The sequence below is a fragment of the Periophthalmus magnuspinnatus genome, chromosome 13 (assembly GCF_009829125.3).
Source record: "Periophthalmus magnuspinnatus isolate fPerMag1 chromosome 13, fPerMag1.2.pri, whole genome shotgun sequence".
NCBI lineage: Eukaryota > Metazoa > Chordata > Actinopteri > Gobiiformes > Gobiidae > Periophthalmus > Periophthalmus magnuspinnatus.
The window spans coordinates 18095715-18113581 of NC_047138.1; the positions used below are offsets into that span (position 1 = coordinate 18095715).

At 43.6% G+C, this 17867-nt stretch overlaps 1 protein-coding gene across 1 annotated transcript; it reads right to left on the reverse strand.

Moving 5' to 3' along the window:
• Positions 1-1262: 1262 nt before the first annotated feature.
• zc3h4 (zinc finger CCCH-type containing 4) lies at positions 1263-16876 on the reverse strand. Its single transcript, XM_055225998.1, has 14 exons — positions 16558-16876; positions 14201-14477; positions 11556-11660; positions 11284-11482; positions 10796-10938; positions 10361-10451; positions 10117-10253; positions 9934-10035; positions 8503-8614; positions 7996-8105; positions 4573-4964; positions 4222-4472; positions 3923-4144; positions 1263-3602 (listed from the first exon to the last, which is right to left on the reverse strand). The coding sequence occupies exons 1-14, from the start codon at positions 16635-16637 to the stop codon at positions 2131-2133; spliced, it is 3693 nt and encodes a 1230-aa protein (XP_055081973.1). The 5' UTR covers positions 16638-16876; the 3' UTR covers positions 1263-2130.
• Positions 16877-17867: the final 991 nt, after the last annotated feature.

Here is a 17867-nt window from a genome sequence, read left to right on the forward strand (position 1 = left end):
TGCAGTGTCACTCACAGTAGAGGCGCCCACTCACCAAGTAGGATTTAATCACAGTTATGTGCACACAGTCACTCATGACAGGTAGGCTACTCAGAGAGGCCTGTTACTTGAAGTGGGCTGCTCACACACAAAGGATACACATGATTTTAGACCTGTGAATGTTGCGCCCCCCCCCCCCCCCCCCCCAAAAAAAAACAAACAAAAAAAACAAAAACAAAAAAAAACCCAACAAAGAACAAAAACAAAAAAAACCAAAAAAAAAACAAAAACAAAACAACAACATTTGACTGAAGTTTGGCTCAGACTTTGGGGTGTGAAGGCCCTAACTGTTTATCTTAACCATGACACAGTCCAGCACACGAGGTGCTCATGTCAGGCAACAGCAACAATCCTCTGTCACAGGAAAATGCTGCATTGTTGAGCTGGACAAACGTGATGCATCCCAGAGCAGGCAGGAAACCTGGAAGATATGAGGAGTTTGAATCCTGTAAGAGGATTCCTGCTAAATATACACTGCAGCAGAGAGCTCTGGACTTAACAGGATTAAAGCTCAAGCACATGCATGAGCACTCACACACACTCTCACAAAAGACCTGAAATGTTAAAGCAGCACTATCTAACTTTTCAGGTGTGGGGTAAACTTGTATCAGGATATTAGAGATTCCGTAAAAAGCAAGAATGTTTAGTGCAGAGAAGTCACCTCTCTTCTGTTTTCTTACCTATCTCCATAGTGATAGACAACACCAATGCCAAATTGTGGAACATCCCAGACAAAGCAATAACATATCCATGGAGACAAGTAGGTGGCGGATGCTCCACCAGAAAAGTTACATAATGCACCCTTAAAGTGGGGGTATTATTTAAAATTGACTGTTGGGAGCCTTCTACCATGTTAGATGCTCCCTTATCAAAAACAAGGTCGAAGAGTTTTTAGATGCCATTCTAGCATGTTTGGGTAATGTAGTGATCTCCTCCTATTCAAACTGTATGAATCTTGACAGTCACTGAGCAGAAGAGGACTGAACATTGACAATAAATTACAATTAATCACACAATTAAAGAAACTATTATGCATATATAGTTAGTATTTTAATGCTTGTCAGAAATATTTTAACTGGATATTTTTCCATGTCTAATTTCAGGAATAGAAGATGAGGTGGACATTTTAGTCACATCATACTGAAATCCTTAGCTAGCTCATTTGTCTTCTAAGAAAGAGAGCATGGAGATGAGTCCAGGATGAGTGACAACGTAGTCGCTGGTTGAACATGGTCCACCTTTATTTAAACATAGACAGTCTTTCTTACAGCGTTGTCTCTCCAAAGCCAGAGTCAAACACAAAACACATGTGCACCATAACAAAGCCACAAGTCACCACATTGTCCGCCATTTTGTCTGCAGTCCAGGATGAGCCTGCCTCATCCTCCAATACACACACTGCAAATAAAAAAATAAGTCTCTTTGGCCTGGTACTCTTAACCTCCAGGCTTCATTAAATGTAAGAGATGCACAAGTATAAAAATAAGTTAAACATTTTGACTTCAGGCTCAACACATGTTGGTCTACAAAAGCCCCAGACCCCACAGACAGGGCCTCCGAGGGGGGCAAAGGAGCAGGGGTAAAATCCGTCAGCAGTCAGAACAGAGAAGTTCATTCTGTTTATGAGCTATCCACACACTCAGTGAAGCAGGACATCATTGTTTTGTATTGTGTTCTTGTGTGCCTTTATAATGGGCAAAAATAAATGCGAAAAGATGACAAGAGCAGTTTGACTGTAGTGTGCTATACACAACAGAGGCACCACCATGCCAATAATCCTGGAGTCTGGATTGTCATCCACTGATACTTTTATTGAGAGCCCCATATGCTCCGAGCGGGGTAGGACCCACACATGCGCCAAGCTGGGTGGGACCCCCACATGCTCTGAGCAAGATGGGATAGGTACACTCTGAGAAGAGAACACTGATAGAGCTGCAAAGAGAAACCTGGTGATGAAACATGAACTCAAACCTTTTTTACTACAGTTTGTAATGGTTCCATTAAAATCCAATCTGACACTGACCAGTCAGTCTGCTCCAGTGTTACTGGAGTGCCCCTCCAGGAGTGCAAGTTAAGTCTGAGACAGGGAGGTCATTGGCAGAAAGGTGAGGCTGTGGGGTCAAATCCTTTAAAAACATCTTTGAGTGAAGCATTGTCCTGCTCTGAGGAGGCCTGCTCTGTGTCCACAGGGCTGCCCCCATCAAAGGGACTGCCCCCACCTCCTGCCTTACTCTGTTTGACCACCCCAAACAGGGACGGCACCGGCAGGCTGTGCATTCCTGCAGTGTCTGTCCCGGCCTGACCCGGGGCCCCTGGGGTGCTGCCGCCTTGGGGACCGTGGTTGGGAGACGGGGCGGGCTTAGGTCGGGGTCGGTTGTAGCTGTTGTAGCGGTCTGTTCCCTGCTCAGAGCTCTTCTCTGGTTCAGATAGGTCCAAAGCAGACTTACGGATGAACAGAGGTTCCTTGGACTTGGACTTGGGGTCTGAGCGAGTCTCAGAAGGGGAGCCCCCCCCTCCAGGGCTGTCAGGTTTGTGAGTGCGTGGGTCGTACAGACTGATGCTGCCAAACACATTTGTGCCCCCTAAGGCCACTGATGTGCCTGCTCTGCCTGTGCCCCCAGAGGACAGCAGCCGGGGGTCATATGGGGCTGTTGTGGGGGGTGACTGGGACCCAGAAGGGGGTGAAGCAGATGCTGCTGAATCCAACACCTGCTTTAAGCTCGATTTCTGTGGCTGCAGCCGGGGATCTAAAGGGCCTTTGCGGGACACTCTGGGATCAGAGCGGAGGTCCGTTTTTTTGTCCTGTGGTGGGGTTGCAGAAGGCAATGGGGGGCTTTGGGTGGAGCTCGAGTTGACCGTTTTGAGGATCCGAGAAAGCAGTTGTAAATCAGGTACGGAGGACCCTGGAGAAGGCTCTACTGGTGCTGGCTGGGCGCGGGACAGGCGCGGATCGAAGGACGGAGCAGGCGGGATGCCCAGGGGTAGGGGCAGGGGGTCCTGTTTAGGCAGGGGCAAAGGCAGAAGATCCTGGGGGGACCAGGTGACTGCTTTGGAAAAGGCAGGCAGAGGCAGCACAGTGTCTTTCTTAATGTGGCTGAACTGCTGCAACTGTTGCCGAGGATCCCGGAGCTGCAGTCCCAGCAGCGGCTCCAGAGGGATGGGCACAGGCTTTTCACGAAGCACGCGCTCAGGCTCCTCCTCCTCCACTGCTGCCGCTGTCAGAGGGGGTGGCTTGTACACCAGAGGGGGCTCTGGCTTTGGGTTTAGGGGCTGCTGGGGTGAAGAGAACCTAGCCAGACGGGGGTCAGCAGGGGGGCCTGAGGGTGCACAGTCTGAACCTTGAGGTGCCTCTCCAGTGCGGAGCAGACGGGGGTCCCGAGCTAATCGTGGGTCCATGGGGCGAGAGGGAGGAGCTGTGGTGGAAGTCTTCAGCAGGCGGGGGTCGTTAGGTGGGGCCTCGCTCTTTACAGGGGCTTGGCTTTGCTGACGAAGGGTTTTCAGGATGGAGGTAACACTGCTCCCACCATCCTCCTCTTCACTGGAGTACCAGTTCCCCGAGTCTCCTGAGACAGAGCAGAGTACAGTACATGTAGAGTATATGTGGGTAAGACATCATGACAACACACAAACAAACACATAAATTGGGAGCTCTGCATATTAACTCAGATTAGACCAGTATTATAGTAGATATAGGCTATTGATTTAAGATTACAACTCCATGTTTTTGGGCAAGTAACTTCACCCCCCCAGGTAAAGCACAATACAACCTGTGTTTGTTACTGCAATGGTTCACACAACACTGCTATTGTATCCTATGTTTAGGTGGCCCCTGGCAGTAATTCTGAGAAGACTTCCTAAAATGTTTCTAATGCTACTGGCTCACCCTCTGTTTCTCGGCTCTTGTGGAGGTTTCCTTCAGCCTGCCTGCGAGCACGCTCCTCTTCCTCATGCTGCTTCTGCTGAATCCTCATGAACAGCACACGCTGGGCTGGCGGCAGAAAATCTGGGACGGTGACTCCTCCCTGACCACTGTTGCTGACTGCATCGGGGATACTGGACTGAGGTGTTGCTCTGGTGTCTCCAGAGAATCCCTGATATGTGTCGCCTGTGAGGACGTTCAGGTTTTTGTTTAGAGGCCTGGGCTAAACACACCACATTACTATTTGGGCCATATACACTCACCTTCAGGTATGGCTCCTTCTGACTGAGTGCCGTCCTGATTGAAGAAACTATTCATATAGTTTCCAGCACCCTGATCGGGTCCCGGAGGCCCTCCGTGATCTCCTGGATAACCTCCACCCATGGGTGTCCCACTTGGGCCGAAGTCTGGTATATCAGGAGGCAGCACACCTGCAGGTGTGGGGAAGTGTGTGGGAGCAGCACCCGGGGCTCCCTGGGGAGGCTGCCCTTGTGCACCAGCAGGGGTCTGGCCCCTGAAATATACCCAAAACAATGTCATATTATTATTATTTCAGTCTATAGCAGATTGACAACAGCACACTAATCACTTAAATATGCTTAGACTGGACTTACCGGACCGCTAGCTTCTGTGCAAGCTGTCCTGTTGGTTGAACTTTAATTTCAAACAAGGATGGAATCTTCTTCCCTGCACTGCCACCTCCTCCAGCCCCATGAGCCGGAGGTCCCATGGGAGGAGAGGGGGGAGCCGGTCCTTGGTATAGAGCTGCTTCAGGAAGGGCTGGTTGAGGATTGGGAGGAGGCACCACTGCAGGGGGTTGGTTGGAGCCTAGGTCTCCTCCAGTGAAGTCTGGGCTGGCGCTGGCCTCTAGAGGAAGAGGTCGGGGTGGTGTGGGCAGCAGACCCACTCCAGGAGGGGGCTTTGGGAGAGGGTTGATGCCTTGCTTCTTCAGTTCTTCCACCTCCTTCTCGTCCTCTGCTCCAGCCTCCGCATCCTCTGCCAGCATCTGAACACAACACAATTGCACAACTGCTCAACTGCCACCACAGAACACTAAGGCTTTGGTCTGTAGGCCGGGGACAGTCAAATTTCAGAAACCAGGCACTGTAGAATACAACTGGAGAGCATGTGCTCACAACTGCCCCAAAAACTAACCCAACAACATCACAAAATTCCCCCATATCTGAAGTCAAAACTGGGTGAGGAAGGACTGTCTAGTGAAGTCCCAAGCCTTACCCTTAGTTTAAAATGCATTTGCACACTTAGGAGTTTAGTTAAATTACCTTCCCATAATAAATTAAATAAATAATAGGTTTACACTTAATAATAATACACCAATACAGTTGAAACCAGAAGTTTATATACCAGGGGTCACAAATAAAATATCACTGAGGTCCGAATTTTAAAAAAATCGACAAGTGAAGGTCCGAAGCTTCTGTTTTATTTTTAGTTCCAATTTTAACAGCTGTAACGATAACACAGGTTTTAAGTTGTGCATTTAACTATGAAAATAAATTACATGTCTATTTCAAAGTAAAACAAAAACATGCTTTTTGACTGGAATGTGAAACAAAATTTTAAAAAGTGCTTGTTACAAAAACTACACAACACTGAACATTGATAAATAATTTGAACTAACAAAGCATTTTACTTTTTCTGAGGGAAGTAAGCTCTTCGTTGCTTTGCAAGCATTCTAAATCTAGGGCTGAATGCTGTTAAAGCCATCCTCAAGCACATGTGAAGGTGGTCATTGGTGAGCCTGGAACAGTATTTGTTTTTGATGATATTCATTGTGGAGAAAGCAGCTTCACAGCAGTATGTTGAACCAAACATACACAATATGTACAGGGCTACTTTAACTTAAAAATGCACTCATGAAACAGGCCCGGACAAAAATGATGGTACCCTTAATATTTTGTTGCACAACCTTTTGAGGCAATCACTGCAATCAAACGATTCCTGTAACTGCCAATGAGACCTCTGCACCTCGCAGCAGGTATTTTGTCCCACTCCTCATGAGCAAACTGCTCCAGTTGTCTCAGGTTTGAGGGGTGCCTTTTCCAGATGGCATGTTTCAGCTCCTTCCAAAGATGCTCAATAGGATTTAGGTCAGGGTTCATAGAAGACCACTTTAGACCAGTCCAATGTTTTCCTCTTAGCCATTCTTGGGTGTTTTAAGCTGTGTGTTTTGGGTCATTGTTGCAAGACCCATGGCCTGCGACTGAGACCAAGCTTTCTGACACTGGCCACCACATTTTTCTCTAGAATCCCTTGATAGTCTTGAGATTTCATTGTACCCTACACAGATTCAAGACTTCCTGTGCCAGATGCAGCAAAGCAGCCCCAGAACATAACAGAGCCTCCTCCATGTTTCACAGTAGGGACAGTGTTCTTTTCTTGATATGGTTCATTTTTCCATCTGTGAACATAGAGCTGATGTGCCTTGGCAAAAAGTTCAATTTTTGTCTCATCTGTCCATAGGACATTCTCCCAGAAGCTTTGTGGCTTGTCAACATGTAGTTTGGCAAATTCCAATCTGGGTTTTTCATGATTTGTTTTCAAAAATGGTGTCCTCCTTGGTCGTCTCCCATGAAGTCCACTTTGGCTCAAACAACGGCGGATGGTGCGATCTGACACTGATGTTCCTTGAACTTAAAGTTCACCTTTGATCTCTTTAGAAGTTTTTCTGGGCTCTTTTATTTCCATTCGTATTATCCGTCTCTCTGATTTGTCATCAATTCTCCTCCTGCGGCCACGTCCAGGGATCTTAAATTTTTGAATAATATGTGCAACTGTAGTCACAGGAACATCAAGCTGCTTGGAGATGGTCTTATAGCCTTTACTTTCAACATGCCTTTACTTTTCACATCCTTTCTTTCTAATCTCCTGAGACAACCCTTTGCTTTGCTTCCTCTGGTCCATGTTGAGTGTGGTACACACCATGTCACCAAACAGCACAGTGATGACCTGTAGCCCTATATACAGGCCCACTGACTGATTGCAAGATTGTAGAAATGTGTGATGCTAATTAGTGGACACACCTTGGATTAACATGTCCCTTTGGTCACATTATTTTCAGTCTTTTCTAGGGGTACCATCATTTTTGTCCAGGCCTGTTTCATGAGTTTAGTTTTTTTATAATTCTTTTGAAGCAATGTCGGACTTTCATTGGTTAAATTTCATAGATTTTTTATTTATTATTACTTTTGTCAGATTCAAGTTATTTCTGTGACCATTGTGAGTTTTTCTTTCATTAACCGAAGGGTACCAGCAATTTTGTCCACGTGTGCATCCACAGGGGAGTCGATGGGGGGGACAAAGAGATCTGTTGTCCCGGGGTTTAGGGGCCCAGAATTAGACTCTCTTCCAATTAATTTGTATTAGAGGGAGGCCATGCTCATCCAGAATATTCTTTGCTTCACATAGTTGTTTTCACTGATAACAAAGTACCATACAAAAACAGTTCTTTAAACATGGAACGTATTCATAAGATAAAAATTATAATTATTCATATCAATATCATTTTAAACTGTCAGCAACTTTAATAATTATCGTGATTTAATCGTTAATCGCAATTATTTTGGCCATGATAATCATGACACCAAATTTCAATATCGTCCCATGCCTAATAAGCAGCAAAACGTTCTGTCCAGTTGACAGATCTATATTTTTCTTTTACCATGGGAATGTCCAGCCATCATACCGGTAGTATCATGTTGTGAGTTGCTTTGCTGCAGGAGGGACTGGTGCACTTCACAAACCCCAAACCAAATACTAATGAAATGTATGTAAACTTCTAACTTTGAATAAAATAATGAAATGCCTCTCATTATTCTGGCATTTAGCAAATAGAGACAATTTGGATAATCCTAATTGACATAAAACAGGAAATGTTTAGTGTGTTTCATTTTCAGACAGTGAGTGTATGTATAGTGTATGTATAGTGTATGTAAACTTCTGGTTTCAAATGTACATGAAAAAGTCAGTAAAATCTGGCTGTGTCATTGTAATGTGGTGTAAGTGCACAGGACCAGTACCTTGCTGAGCAACTCCTGTGTGTCATCGTTGAGCTTGTCATGAGAGAACATGCACTCGTCCCCGTTCACACAGTGCCCTGTAGTGTGGAAGAGCTTACAGGGGAATTCACGTGGCTTTGAGTCAAGGACCAACACGAACACAGATATGAACACAGACACAAACACAAACACAGACACAGACACAAACATATACACAAATACAGACAGGAGCACAGACACGAGGACAGACACAAGCACAGATACGAGCACAGACATGACCACAGGCACAAGCAAGACACAGACATGAGGACAGACACAAGCACAGACATGAGCAAAGACACAGACACAATCACAGGCACAGACACTAACACGAGCACAGACACACCTAGACACAGACACAACATCTAGACTCAAACACAAGCACAAACAGGAGCACAGACACAAGCACTGACTCAAACATGAGCACGAACACAGACACAAACACAGACACGAGCACAGACCCGAGCACATTAGAGCAGTGAAGGATATCGTGCATGTAGGGACAGTGGTCAGCACGAGCGCAGAAGCCAGTAATGTAGAACTTGCACAGCTCCTTCTTCTTTGGCAGCTCAATATCATGGCTGAAGTTACAGTGCTCCCCCTAGGAATAGAAAATTACACAATGTTAATTTAAAGGGTTTTCATGAATGGAGCTCCAGCATGTCATCATGTAGTCCTGATAAGCAACACAAAACTCCACACTGTCAGGGATAGTGGCAGAGAATTCTAGTAACCACGTTGGCTGTTCTTTAAAAGACGGTATGAACTGTTAACGCATAACATATTTAGATCACATGTTATGTTCTATTGTTTTGAAAATGCTACATTCCCCTCACTCCAACTTCAGAGCTCTATCACAACAAAATCAGTGTGCATACCACTAATGAAACTACTGCACATCACATCAGGTTTGTCAAATTGTTGTGTTCAGTTTTGTATCATGTTTTTGTATATTTGTGGAAAATTGTTGTGTGGGAGCATGTGTGACTTAGGCTTGTGGTCTGAGCTTTGGACAGAATCTTACAGCTAACTGTAAAAAGGGTTCGAAAAGAGCCCGGGAGATTGCTAAAATGCCCCAACATGCATGGATGACATCTAAAACCTCTTCAAACATGTTTTTGATGAGGTAACAGCATTATAACATGATAGAAAGCTTTGCATAAAAACCCCTCTTTAAAATACTTTATTAGAGTTTCAGAGATTGTGGATTATTGTTGCACACTGGAATGTACGCATTGTCCGTCATCCAGGGTAGAAGAAAGCCAGAGCCTTTTTTGGGGAATCATTTAACCATTGTCTCAAAAATAATTAGGTGCGAGAGAGAAGAGAGAAATTATCTCAAATGTATTTCACAAAGCACATTATTGCATTACTGACCTCTTAGCAATGTTGATTATAGAAAAATAAAACCACTTCTGTTAAACCAATGTTTTAGGGGTGTTTATTACATTAACCTTTGTCATTACCGTACGGGATATGTACAACATCTGCACAATAGAGCACATCAAATGATCTTGATAAAATAGTGAAAGCATGAACAGTTCAACTGTCTACATCAATAAGTGTTATAGGTACAGGGCTTTATAATAAAGTCCATTTCTCATTAACATCTTTTTGATGATATAAGACGGTAAAGAGTAAATCAGATGTCCAGAGACTGCAGATTTAAGGCACAATCCAGGCAAGGTAATGTTAGGTAAGGATCACTAATGTCTAATATGTTTAGTTTTAACATAAATAATTGTATATGATTTCAATTAATGACAAAGAAATTCCAAAAGCAGGCTTACTGGAATTCATTGCCACCAATTTTTCCCTGCCAATATGGCATCCTTAATTCCCACATTATGTTATGGGAGGTCGGGAGCTAGATTACCATACATTTGAGTGAAGTAATAAAAGCAGGCTAAACAGTCTCACCCATGTACATCTGCCCTCCATGTAGTACTTGCAAATGGCCTTTCCCTTCTTGTCCATGGGCTTGTCACTGTGGCCTCTCCGGCCTCCGTCTGTAGGACCATCCTATTATGTGGTGGGACAACAGAATGCAGGTAAGCAGTGTGGAGGTCTCTGGTGCAATTCAGGGTGTTCTGAGAAACGTACCCCATTGTCCATGTCTCCGCTGTGGTCCTCATCATGTCCCGGCTCTCCTCGGCCTCGTCCACGGCCCCGCCCCTTTCCCCCTCGCAGCATACCCCGCATGCCCCGGCCCCTGCCACGGACACGCCCACCTTTACCTCCTGCAACAGAGCACGCACACACAACATTCTCTACTGCTTTGAGCAATATAATATGTAGAGATATTAGACATGTGTTTCTAAAGAGAAGACAATAGGGAGAGACATACCTCGGCCCCGGTCTTTGGTCTTCTTGTATTGACTCAGTTCTTTTGAATAGTCATCATAGCCATCCTCATGGTCATAGTCCTCCTCTGTGTACTGTTGTGAAAAGTAAAGTCAAGAATATTTTGTAAGTAGATATTTAATCAGCTTTTCATGGCATTTTAACATGACTATATCACTGAAAATGTGTATTTTTATTCTTTATTGACCAGGAAAGTACATGTACATGTTTTTAGTGGTATCGAAAAAAGGAGCACCCAGAGCAAATCTATACAGGCACAGGGAAAACATGCAAATTTCAAACAGTAAGGCCACACACTGCCCAAGAGTTGAACTCAGGACCGTTTTGAGACTGTAGCACTAACCACTATGCCACCAAACCATTAAATATTGTGGCATCCCAAGAGAAGACAAACAGCGAGAGCAGGGGCTGGCCTTACCTCCATATCCTCTCCATAACCATCCCCTTCATCGTCTCCCAGTTTGCCCCCTCGGCCACCCCGGCCTCGGCCGCCCCCCCTGCCTCTGCGGCTCCCCCTCATTCCTCCTCGGCCTCTTAGACTCCGCATACGGCCTCTGGTTCCTGCACAAAATCATAAAATTTTACATAACTGTGTGGTGTAAAAATCTGGTGTAAAGCATCTCTTCTTTAATGAGACCAATGTATTTGCACATGATGTCTGTTTAAAAAAAACCCACAACACCAAACACAACACCAAAAAAACACAATAAACACAAAAAAAACCACTAAAACTAAACTAAACCTAAAGTGGATACAGGTGGACATCATGGTATCTTTATAAGGATACTGTTATGACGGATGACTTTAGCTCAAAATCCGTCCAGGTTATGCATTATTTCATACTATATTACTGGCCCTATCAAAGTAATATGATATGTTGGATATCCTAAGTAATATGTTTGATACCTCTGCCAGGGCGCCCACCCTCCTTGGCCTTTCGGTATTGGTTCAGTTCCTTGGTAAAGTCATCATACTCTTCCTCAGGAATCTCCTCCTCCTCCTCTCCCTCATAGTTGTCTTCATCATAATCATCATAACCGCCATAGTTTGGCTTATCCATCTTCATGTAGGAGCTCTTTTTAGAGCTGCTGTAACTGCCATGAGACTTCGACACAATATCATGTTACTTATTAAAACCACAAAGCATATGAATATGTGCTTTTGTAGAGTGGCCTTACCGACTGATAAGGAGGGCTGTAGTCCCTGTATTTCCTCTTCTCACTGGGGCTGTAGTCAGAGTCTTCGCTGAAGTCTGAGTGCTCATCATTGGAAGAGGTATGACGCTGCACCACAGACAAGTGCAGTTATATTTCAATGTATTAACAACATTTTGATTTCCTTTTAACAAGCTTAACTATCTAATAAGTGGTACAGTAAGTATTACCATTCAGTACCCTACCTTTGGTCTCCATTCACTGGAGGTACACCAGTACTGTAGTGGATGCCAATCTGAGCCAATCGCATCTTATACTATAAACTTACAGGCAAGTTTGAGTGTTGGGGCAGAACACAATAATTGGCAAGAGATGGATTTTTCCATTCTTTTCAGATCTTATTATAAAGGTAGACATGTTTACTCTTTAAAGAAGACCTATTGTGCTTGTGTCTCCTCTATAGTTTTATAATATATGATACCCATGGATCATTACATTAAAATTTGGGCATTTTAAATCGCAATTTAATAAAAAAAACAAAAAAAAAAAGAAAACAAGTCACACATGTTTAGCTCATGCTCAGCACATGCTCTGGCACCATATACTGTATAAAGAAGTGGACTGAGGGACTGTGACATCACCCATAGCACTCAGCTCCAACCAATTGAAGGTCATAGAGGCTAGGAGTTATAAGGACTGATTTGGAGCCAAGTTCCATATTTGAAATTCCAACCGTGAATATCATAGCAACCAAAAAGCCTATTCGGAGCGAGGCTGTCAAAAGTAACACCCTTTCTAGCCCGCACAGCTGGTTTAGCAGGGCGCAGGGGCTTAGCAGTGGTGTCAAGCAAACCTGTTGCTAATGGTAGCGGGAGCGACCTCTGGGAAAGAAGGTGCCTGATTTGTCTGTTATTAATGTTCATATCTTGATTTAGGGACACAATAGCAAAATAAAAACACAACTAGCAGGTTAGCTATGTCCATTTATATATACAGTCTATGTCTGGCACATAGTACCAGAGCATGTTTGGCTCACAGTACCATAGCATGTTTTTCTCACTGTATCAGAGCATGTTTGGCTCACAGTACAAAAGTATGTTTTGGTCACAGTCACTGTTCCCTCTAAGCTGCGCGCGTGCACAATTGCACACTGCTGACATGGTCTCTGCGCACAAAAAAATCAAACCGGAACTGAAAATAAAATAAACACACAACAATTCATTCTGCGCTATTTTTCAATGTGAGTCAGTGAGTGTGACCGGTGACAAGCTGCTCCAGCCAATTAGGTGATTCACATACGTATTTGCGCAGCTTATCAACGTCATTGACAGGCGTCCTCATGTCCCGCTCCCAGAGTTTTAGCCGACGTGGCCGACGTGGAGTGAAAACTTGCTAATGATGCTAAGTGTTTAACCCCTTAACGTTCCGACGGCCCGCCCTCGGGCGCACTGTTACGCACTGTTTTGCAGCAGTTTTGCGTTTTAAACATGACGAAACGGACAAAACAAAGGAAGTACGTGACCGAGGACACTGTGGATGTTTGTACAAGTTAAACTAGAGGCACCTCGGACCCGGAGCGGTTCGTGGAACCGAGTGAAGATCTCATGGTGGAGTCAGGAGCAGAGGACCTTATGTTTTGATGGACTGGATGCTGTTCCTGATCGGTAAGCGTGGTTTATTCTGCTGTTGACTTAATTGTGGGTCACATGTGTATCATGTGTAATTATTAGCATTAGCTAATGCCAATCTGCGCCCCCCGACCACCACCAATCATCACACACACACCACTTGGGCGAAGTGTCTTGCCTAAGGGCACAATGACCGAAGTTGGTCCGAGCGGGACTCGATCCTCCAACCTCTAACCACTGAGCAGAATGAGTGTCACACTGTACAATCATGTACAGTGTGTTCTTAGTTTCCAGTGTGTGTTTGTTTACATTTTGAAGTATGTGTGTTTGTTCACTGTTTGCAGTGCGTGTATTTATTTTGACCCATACCACTCGTTTTGACTATATTTTATATACAAATATACATTTTATATTGTGTTTTGATATGTAAATGTACAGTAATAGAGCAGCTGGGTGTGCAGATACAGATTCCTCTCAGTGTGTATTGGTCATTGAATACTGTCACTAGTTTGAGTTGTAAAAATCAAATGATTGTGTCATATACTGAAAAAGAGTTACCGGACTGTCTCCCAGACCACAGTGGGACAATCTCACTCAGTGCACAGCAAAAGCTTCACACAATGGCTTATACTCATAATACAAGTCAGAGCTTTATCATAAAATTGTTAAGTGTGTTTTCAACATTGGAGTTTACAGTTAGCTTGGTTTGGTTGGAAGCTCATGTTTTGCCATAGTTAAAATTAAATATTTATACTTCCAATAGCATTAACATACTACACAGGTCATGAGCAAGATTTTTGTCATTGCGGTAATTTGAATCTTTTAATAAACCATTTAACTTGGATAGATGCGATGCAGCATGACCACAGGCCGCATGTTTGATGTTGCTCACAGTGGTCCATGGGACCGCTCAGGGAGTTTGTGTGTTTGCTCAGACTCGTGAAAAATTTGAGGGAACATTGGTCACAGTATTAGAGCATGTTTGGCTCAGTATCAGAGTATGTTTGGCTCACAGTATCGGAGCATGTTTGTAATACTCACTTTGTGTTTGGACTTGCGCTTCTTCTTGGTGCGTCTCTTCTCTCGTTCACGCTCCTTCTTCCTCTTCCTCTTGCGTCGATGTCCTCTGTCATCTTCGGACTCTCCGCTGTGATGGCGGTCTCTGCTGCGTTTGCTGTCCTCTCCAGGCTCCCCAGTCCCAGGGTTAGCCTCGTCTGCCCCGTCCCCACTCCGGGCTCCTGCTGCACCAGTGTCCTCTTCCTCCATCTCTGCTCCGTCATCTTCCAGCTCACCCTCCTCCAGCTCACCATCTTCTGGCCTATACCACAGATCCAACAATTGAGAGTAAATATATGTGTGGTAACACTGTATTGCAATAGTTGGACCAGAACCGAATTGAGCCCTGATGTATATATGGATCAGTCGTATCGTTAGTCCTGGTTTATTACAGGTTTAATTTCAGTTTACTCCCAGTTTTCATGTGGTGTGTGTGGATGCATTTAGAGACAAATCCTTAGCAAACCGCTCCTGCTTTGACACACAAACTTTGATTCATCCTGATGAACTGGAAATGACACTACCTCTCTTTCGAATGTCCAGATCAGACTTAGAACTATCTAGATGGGTTCTTTTTAACTGAATCTTAATACACTAACGTTTAACTTGGATAATATTTTCCATAAACAAAGAATAAACAAGACTACGGGCCAGACAGAAATCTAACTTTATACTCTTGTTTGGCAGATTACACCAGTTTTTTAGTCTCTTTGAGACTTTTTTAAATTATAGACAATACACTCAATATTCTTATTTTGCATATGTCACAAACAATTGCGATATTATGCATTTTGCATGTATCTGCAATATATCTCTGCCACCCCCTCTGCTCAGTCATGCTGATAGGACTGTGACAAAATCATGTTATGTTAAAGTAGGTCATAAGCCAGTGAGGGCAAGCAAGTGCATAATAATTTAATTACATATGTACCTATCAGTATGTGTTAATTACCAAGATTGGATTTAACTTGTTGACTAAACCTCAAGTGTTTAATTGTAATGGGAATAATTTAAGTACATTAAAGGAACTGGACATTCTGATAGCTGTAGTACAACTCTGTAATAGACTACAATTGAACATGTGAGCCTAACCAGGTGGGAGTACAGAGGACAGTGAAAACAACTTTTAAAAACTGTGGCAATGTTCCAGGGTGTATTTGAGCAAGTTCACACTGGGATATGCAAATGTGTATAGCCTGTAGGCACACTGAGCGGCCATGATAACAATGAGGGGTACTTACTGTGACATGCTTCTTCACATTTAGCAAGTATATCTTTATAAGGAGGATACTGTTGTGTGGGGACTGTCAGGGGATCAAGGGATGGGGTCAGTGGGCCCACGGTTATAAAAAAAAAGAAAAAAAAAGCCAACTGGGAACATAGGACAGGGAACGTGTCTTCTTTAGATACTTATAGATGCTTTGTAAGGGTACTGTGTAGGTGGACTTTATAGTGGCTTGTGGTATAGATTAGAATAATCCCATAAAATACCAATGTAATAAATAAAACTGTTTGAGTATACATAGACATAAGTCTATTCAAGGGTTTCCGTTTCCTGTTATGCGTAACATTTTGAGGACTTCACCATTTAAAAGATAGAATATTTACTTTTAAATGAATTCCTATGGCAATGGCCCAGATTTTTCTTTTTTTTTAATCAGTCTGAAACCCATGGATTGTCATATAACTAACGATAATCGGGTTAACGTAGGTGAAAAACAGATTCACATGAGGCCGTACATGTATTAACTTACTATACGAGTGTATTCTGTTTCATAAAACAGGGTTACTATTTCATCAGTAAGTCGCTTTGCACACAACTTTAAGAGTTATGATTGTAGCCTGCAAGTAACGTAGGCTAATGATTTCTGTTAGCTGTAAGGCTAACTTTGCTAGCTTAGCTTAGCTGGGACGGGGGTTGCCAATTAACTTTATGAAGCCAAAATCTCCTTCGTATTCTTCGCACCAGGTCCTAATTTATCGTAATTCCAACACGAAGTCGACATCAGCTGACTATGGGTCGAGAATAGACATAGTAGCGTTTCTTTCGGTAGGTTCGTTTGCATCAGCAGTAGGCCCACAGATCCAGTAGGCCACATTGCGTTGGCCACAACCTCTTATCACTATTTGACTCTGAATAAACCATTTGTTTTGGCGTCATAAAAGTGAAGGGATGATTTTGTCCAGGATATATCCCAGTTGGCGTTGCCGTGGCCACTGTACCTGTTTTCCAGAAAAGGCGAGTTTAATCCCTTTGTCAAAAATAAAGAAAAATAACCCAGGCTTTGTGTAAAAGAGCAGGAGAAATAAATAATTTGATATTGAGTGTAGAATTACTCGACCTTTCGTCAGTCAGGAGACTGTTGTGTTCGTGGTTGGAGGTTGGGGAGTTTGGATGAACAGTCATGCTTTCCACAGCCATTCCCACACGCTACATTGAGGTAGCAAAAATGACACTCGGCTCTAGTACTGGCTTATGCGTCACTTCACTAGGATCTACTTTTGGATTTTAGGAAGCGTTTCAGTTCATAGTAGGCAATGCTCCACTACAGTTGTAAGATAAATTTGGTGAAATTGTCCTGATGTTGTCCGTCCTACAGTAGCGATGTAATGACGACTGACAAACTTAAAATGGCCGAACCGCCTTCTTCTTCAGACACAGAAGAGGAGGGATCTACAGTGCCGAAGAATACGTCACAAATCCACGGAAATATCCGAGTCTAAGAGAGGACAGGAGAGCGGAGTAGAAGCGTTTGAACGGCCTTTGTTAAGTTATAATTTATAAAGCCTAAGCCTACTGCTCTGTAACACCTTTATCGTGTTTAAGGTTTTTGGTTTGGTCGTTTTTCTGACCCAAAGAAAACTGTGTATTAATGTTATAGAATAAATTGAAGCAGACCGAGAGTTGGAAGAAGAGGCACGACAGGAGCCAGCCCCTCAACACACTGTGATAGTGTTGTCCTGTCCGGTCCGGTCCAGTCCAGTCCAGTCTGGCAATTCGTCTGCTGTAGGGAGTATTATAGTTCTGATGAAGTAGGCCAATTAAGGGCTGAGCTGGCAGTGTGAGGCTGGCACACAACAATGCAATTGCTCTATCAGAATTGGAAAGTTGCACACAAAATGAGAGAACCATATAGGCCCATTGAAATGTCGTTCAAAGGAATAGGATGCCTTTTTAATCTTCTTATATCAAATACATATTTGCAAAACAGTGAGCTAAAGATCAACTGACCTGGATGGGCATATACGAGGCAAACTTTGTTGATCTACTGGTTTCAGAGTATGATATGAGATAAAACTTATCTGCATAAGTACCTTCATATTTGCCCACCTAAAATTTCAGTCTACCCACCTAAAATTTCAGTTTACCCACCCAAATTCAACTGGCTAGAACTGGGCCTGCGTAAGTACCCCCTTGGAGACAGGGGGTCAAGCAGCTCTCAGAATAAGAATGCGTATTTTTCTATGTATTTTTAACCAATAAAACATGCATGCAAAATAATGCTTGATACGTTATAATGCCATATTGTGGAATATTTCAGGCAAAGCAACGTCTCCACTGAAACAAGCATGTGGTGGAATCCTAGTATTAAAGTTACACAATGCACAAATGAACCTGGGTTGCCAGTGCCTTAACCTTCAGAGGACACAT

Coding starts and splice junctions, on each gene's coding strand:
- zc3h4 (XM_055225998.1), bottom strand. CDS start 16,637: ATGGCTGTGGAAAGCATGACTGTTCATCCAAACTCCCCAACCTCCAAC. Junction 10,036..10,116: donor GCGGAGACATGGACAATGGG/GTACGTTTCTCA, acceptor ACCACATAATAG/GATGGTCCTACAGACGGAGG. Junction 4,965..7,995: donor CACAGGAGTTGCTCAGCAAG/GTACTGGTCCTG, acceptor TGTTGTGTTCAG/ATGCTGGCAGAGGATGCGGA.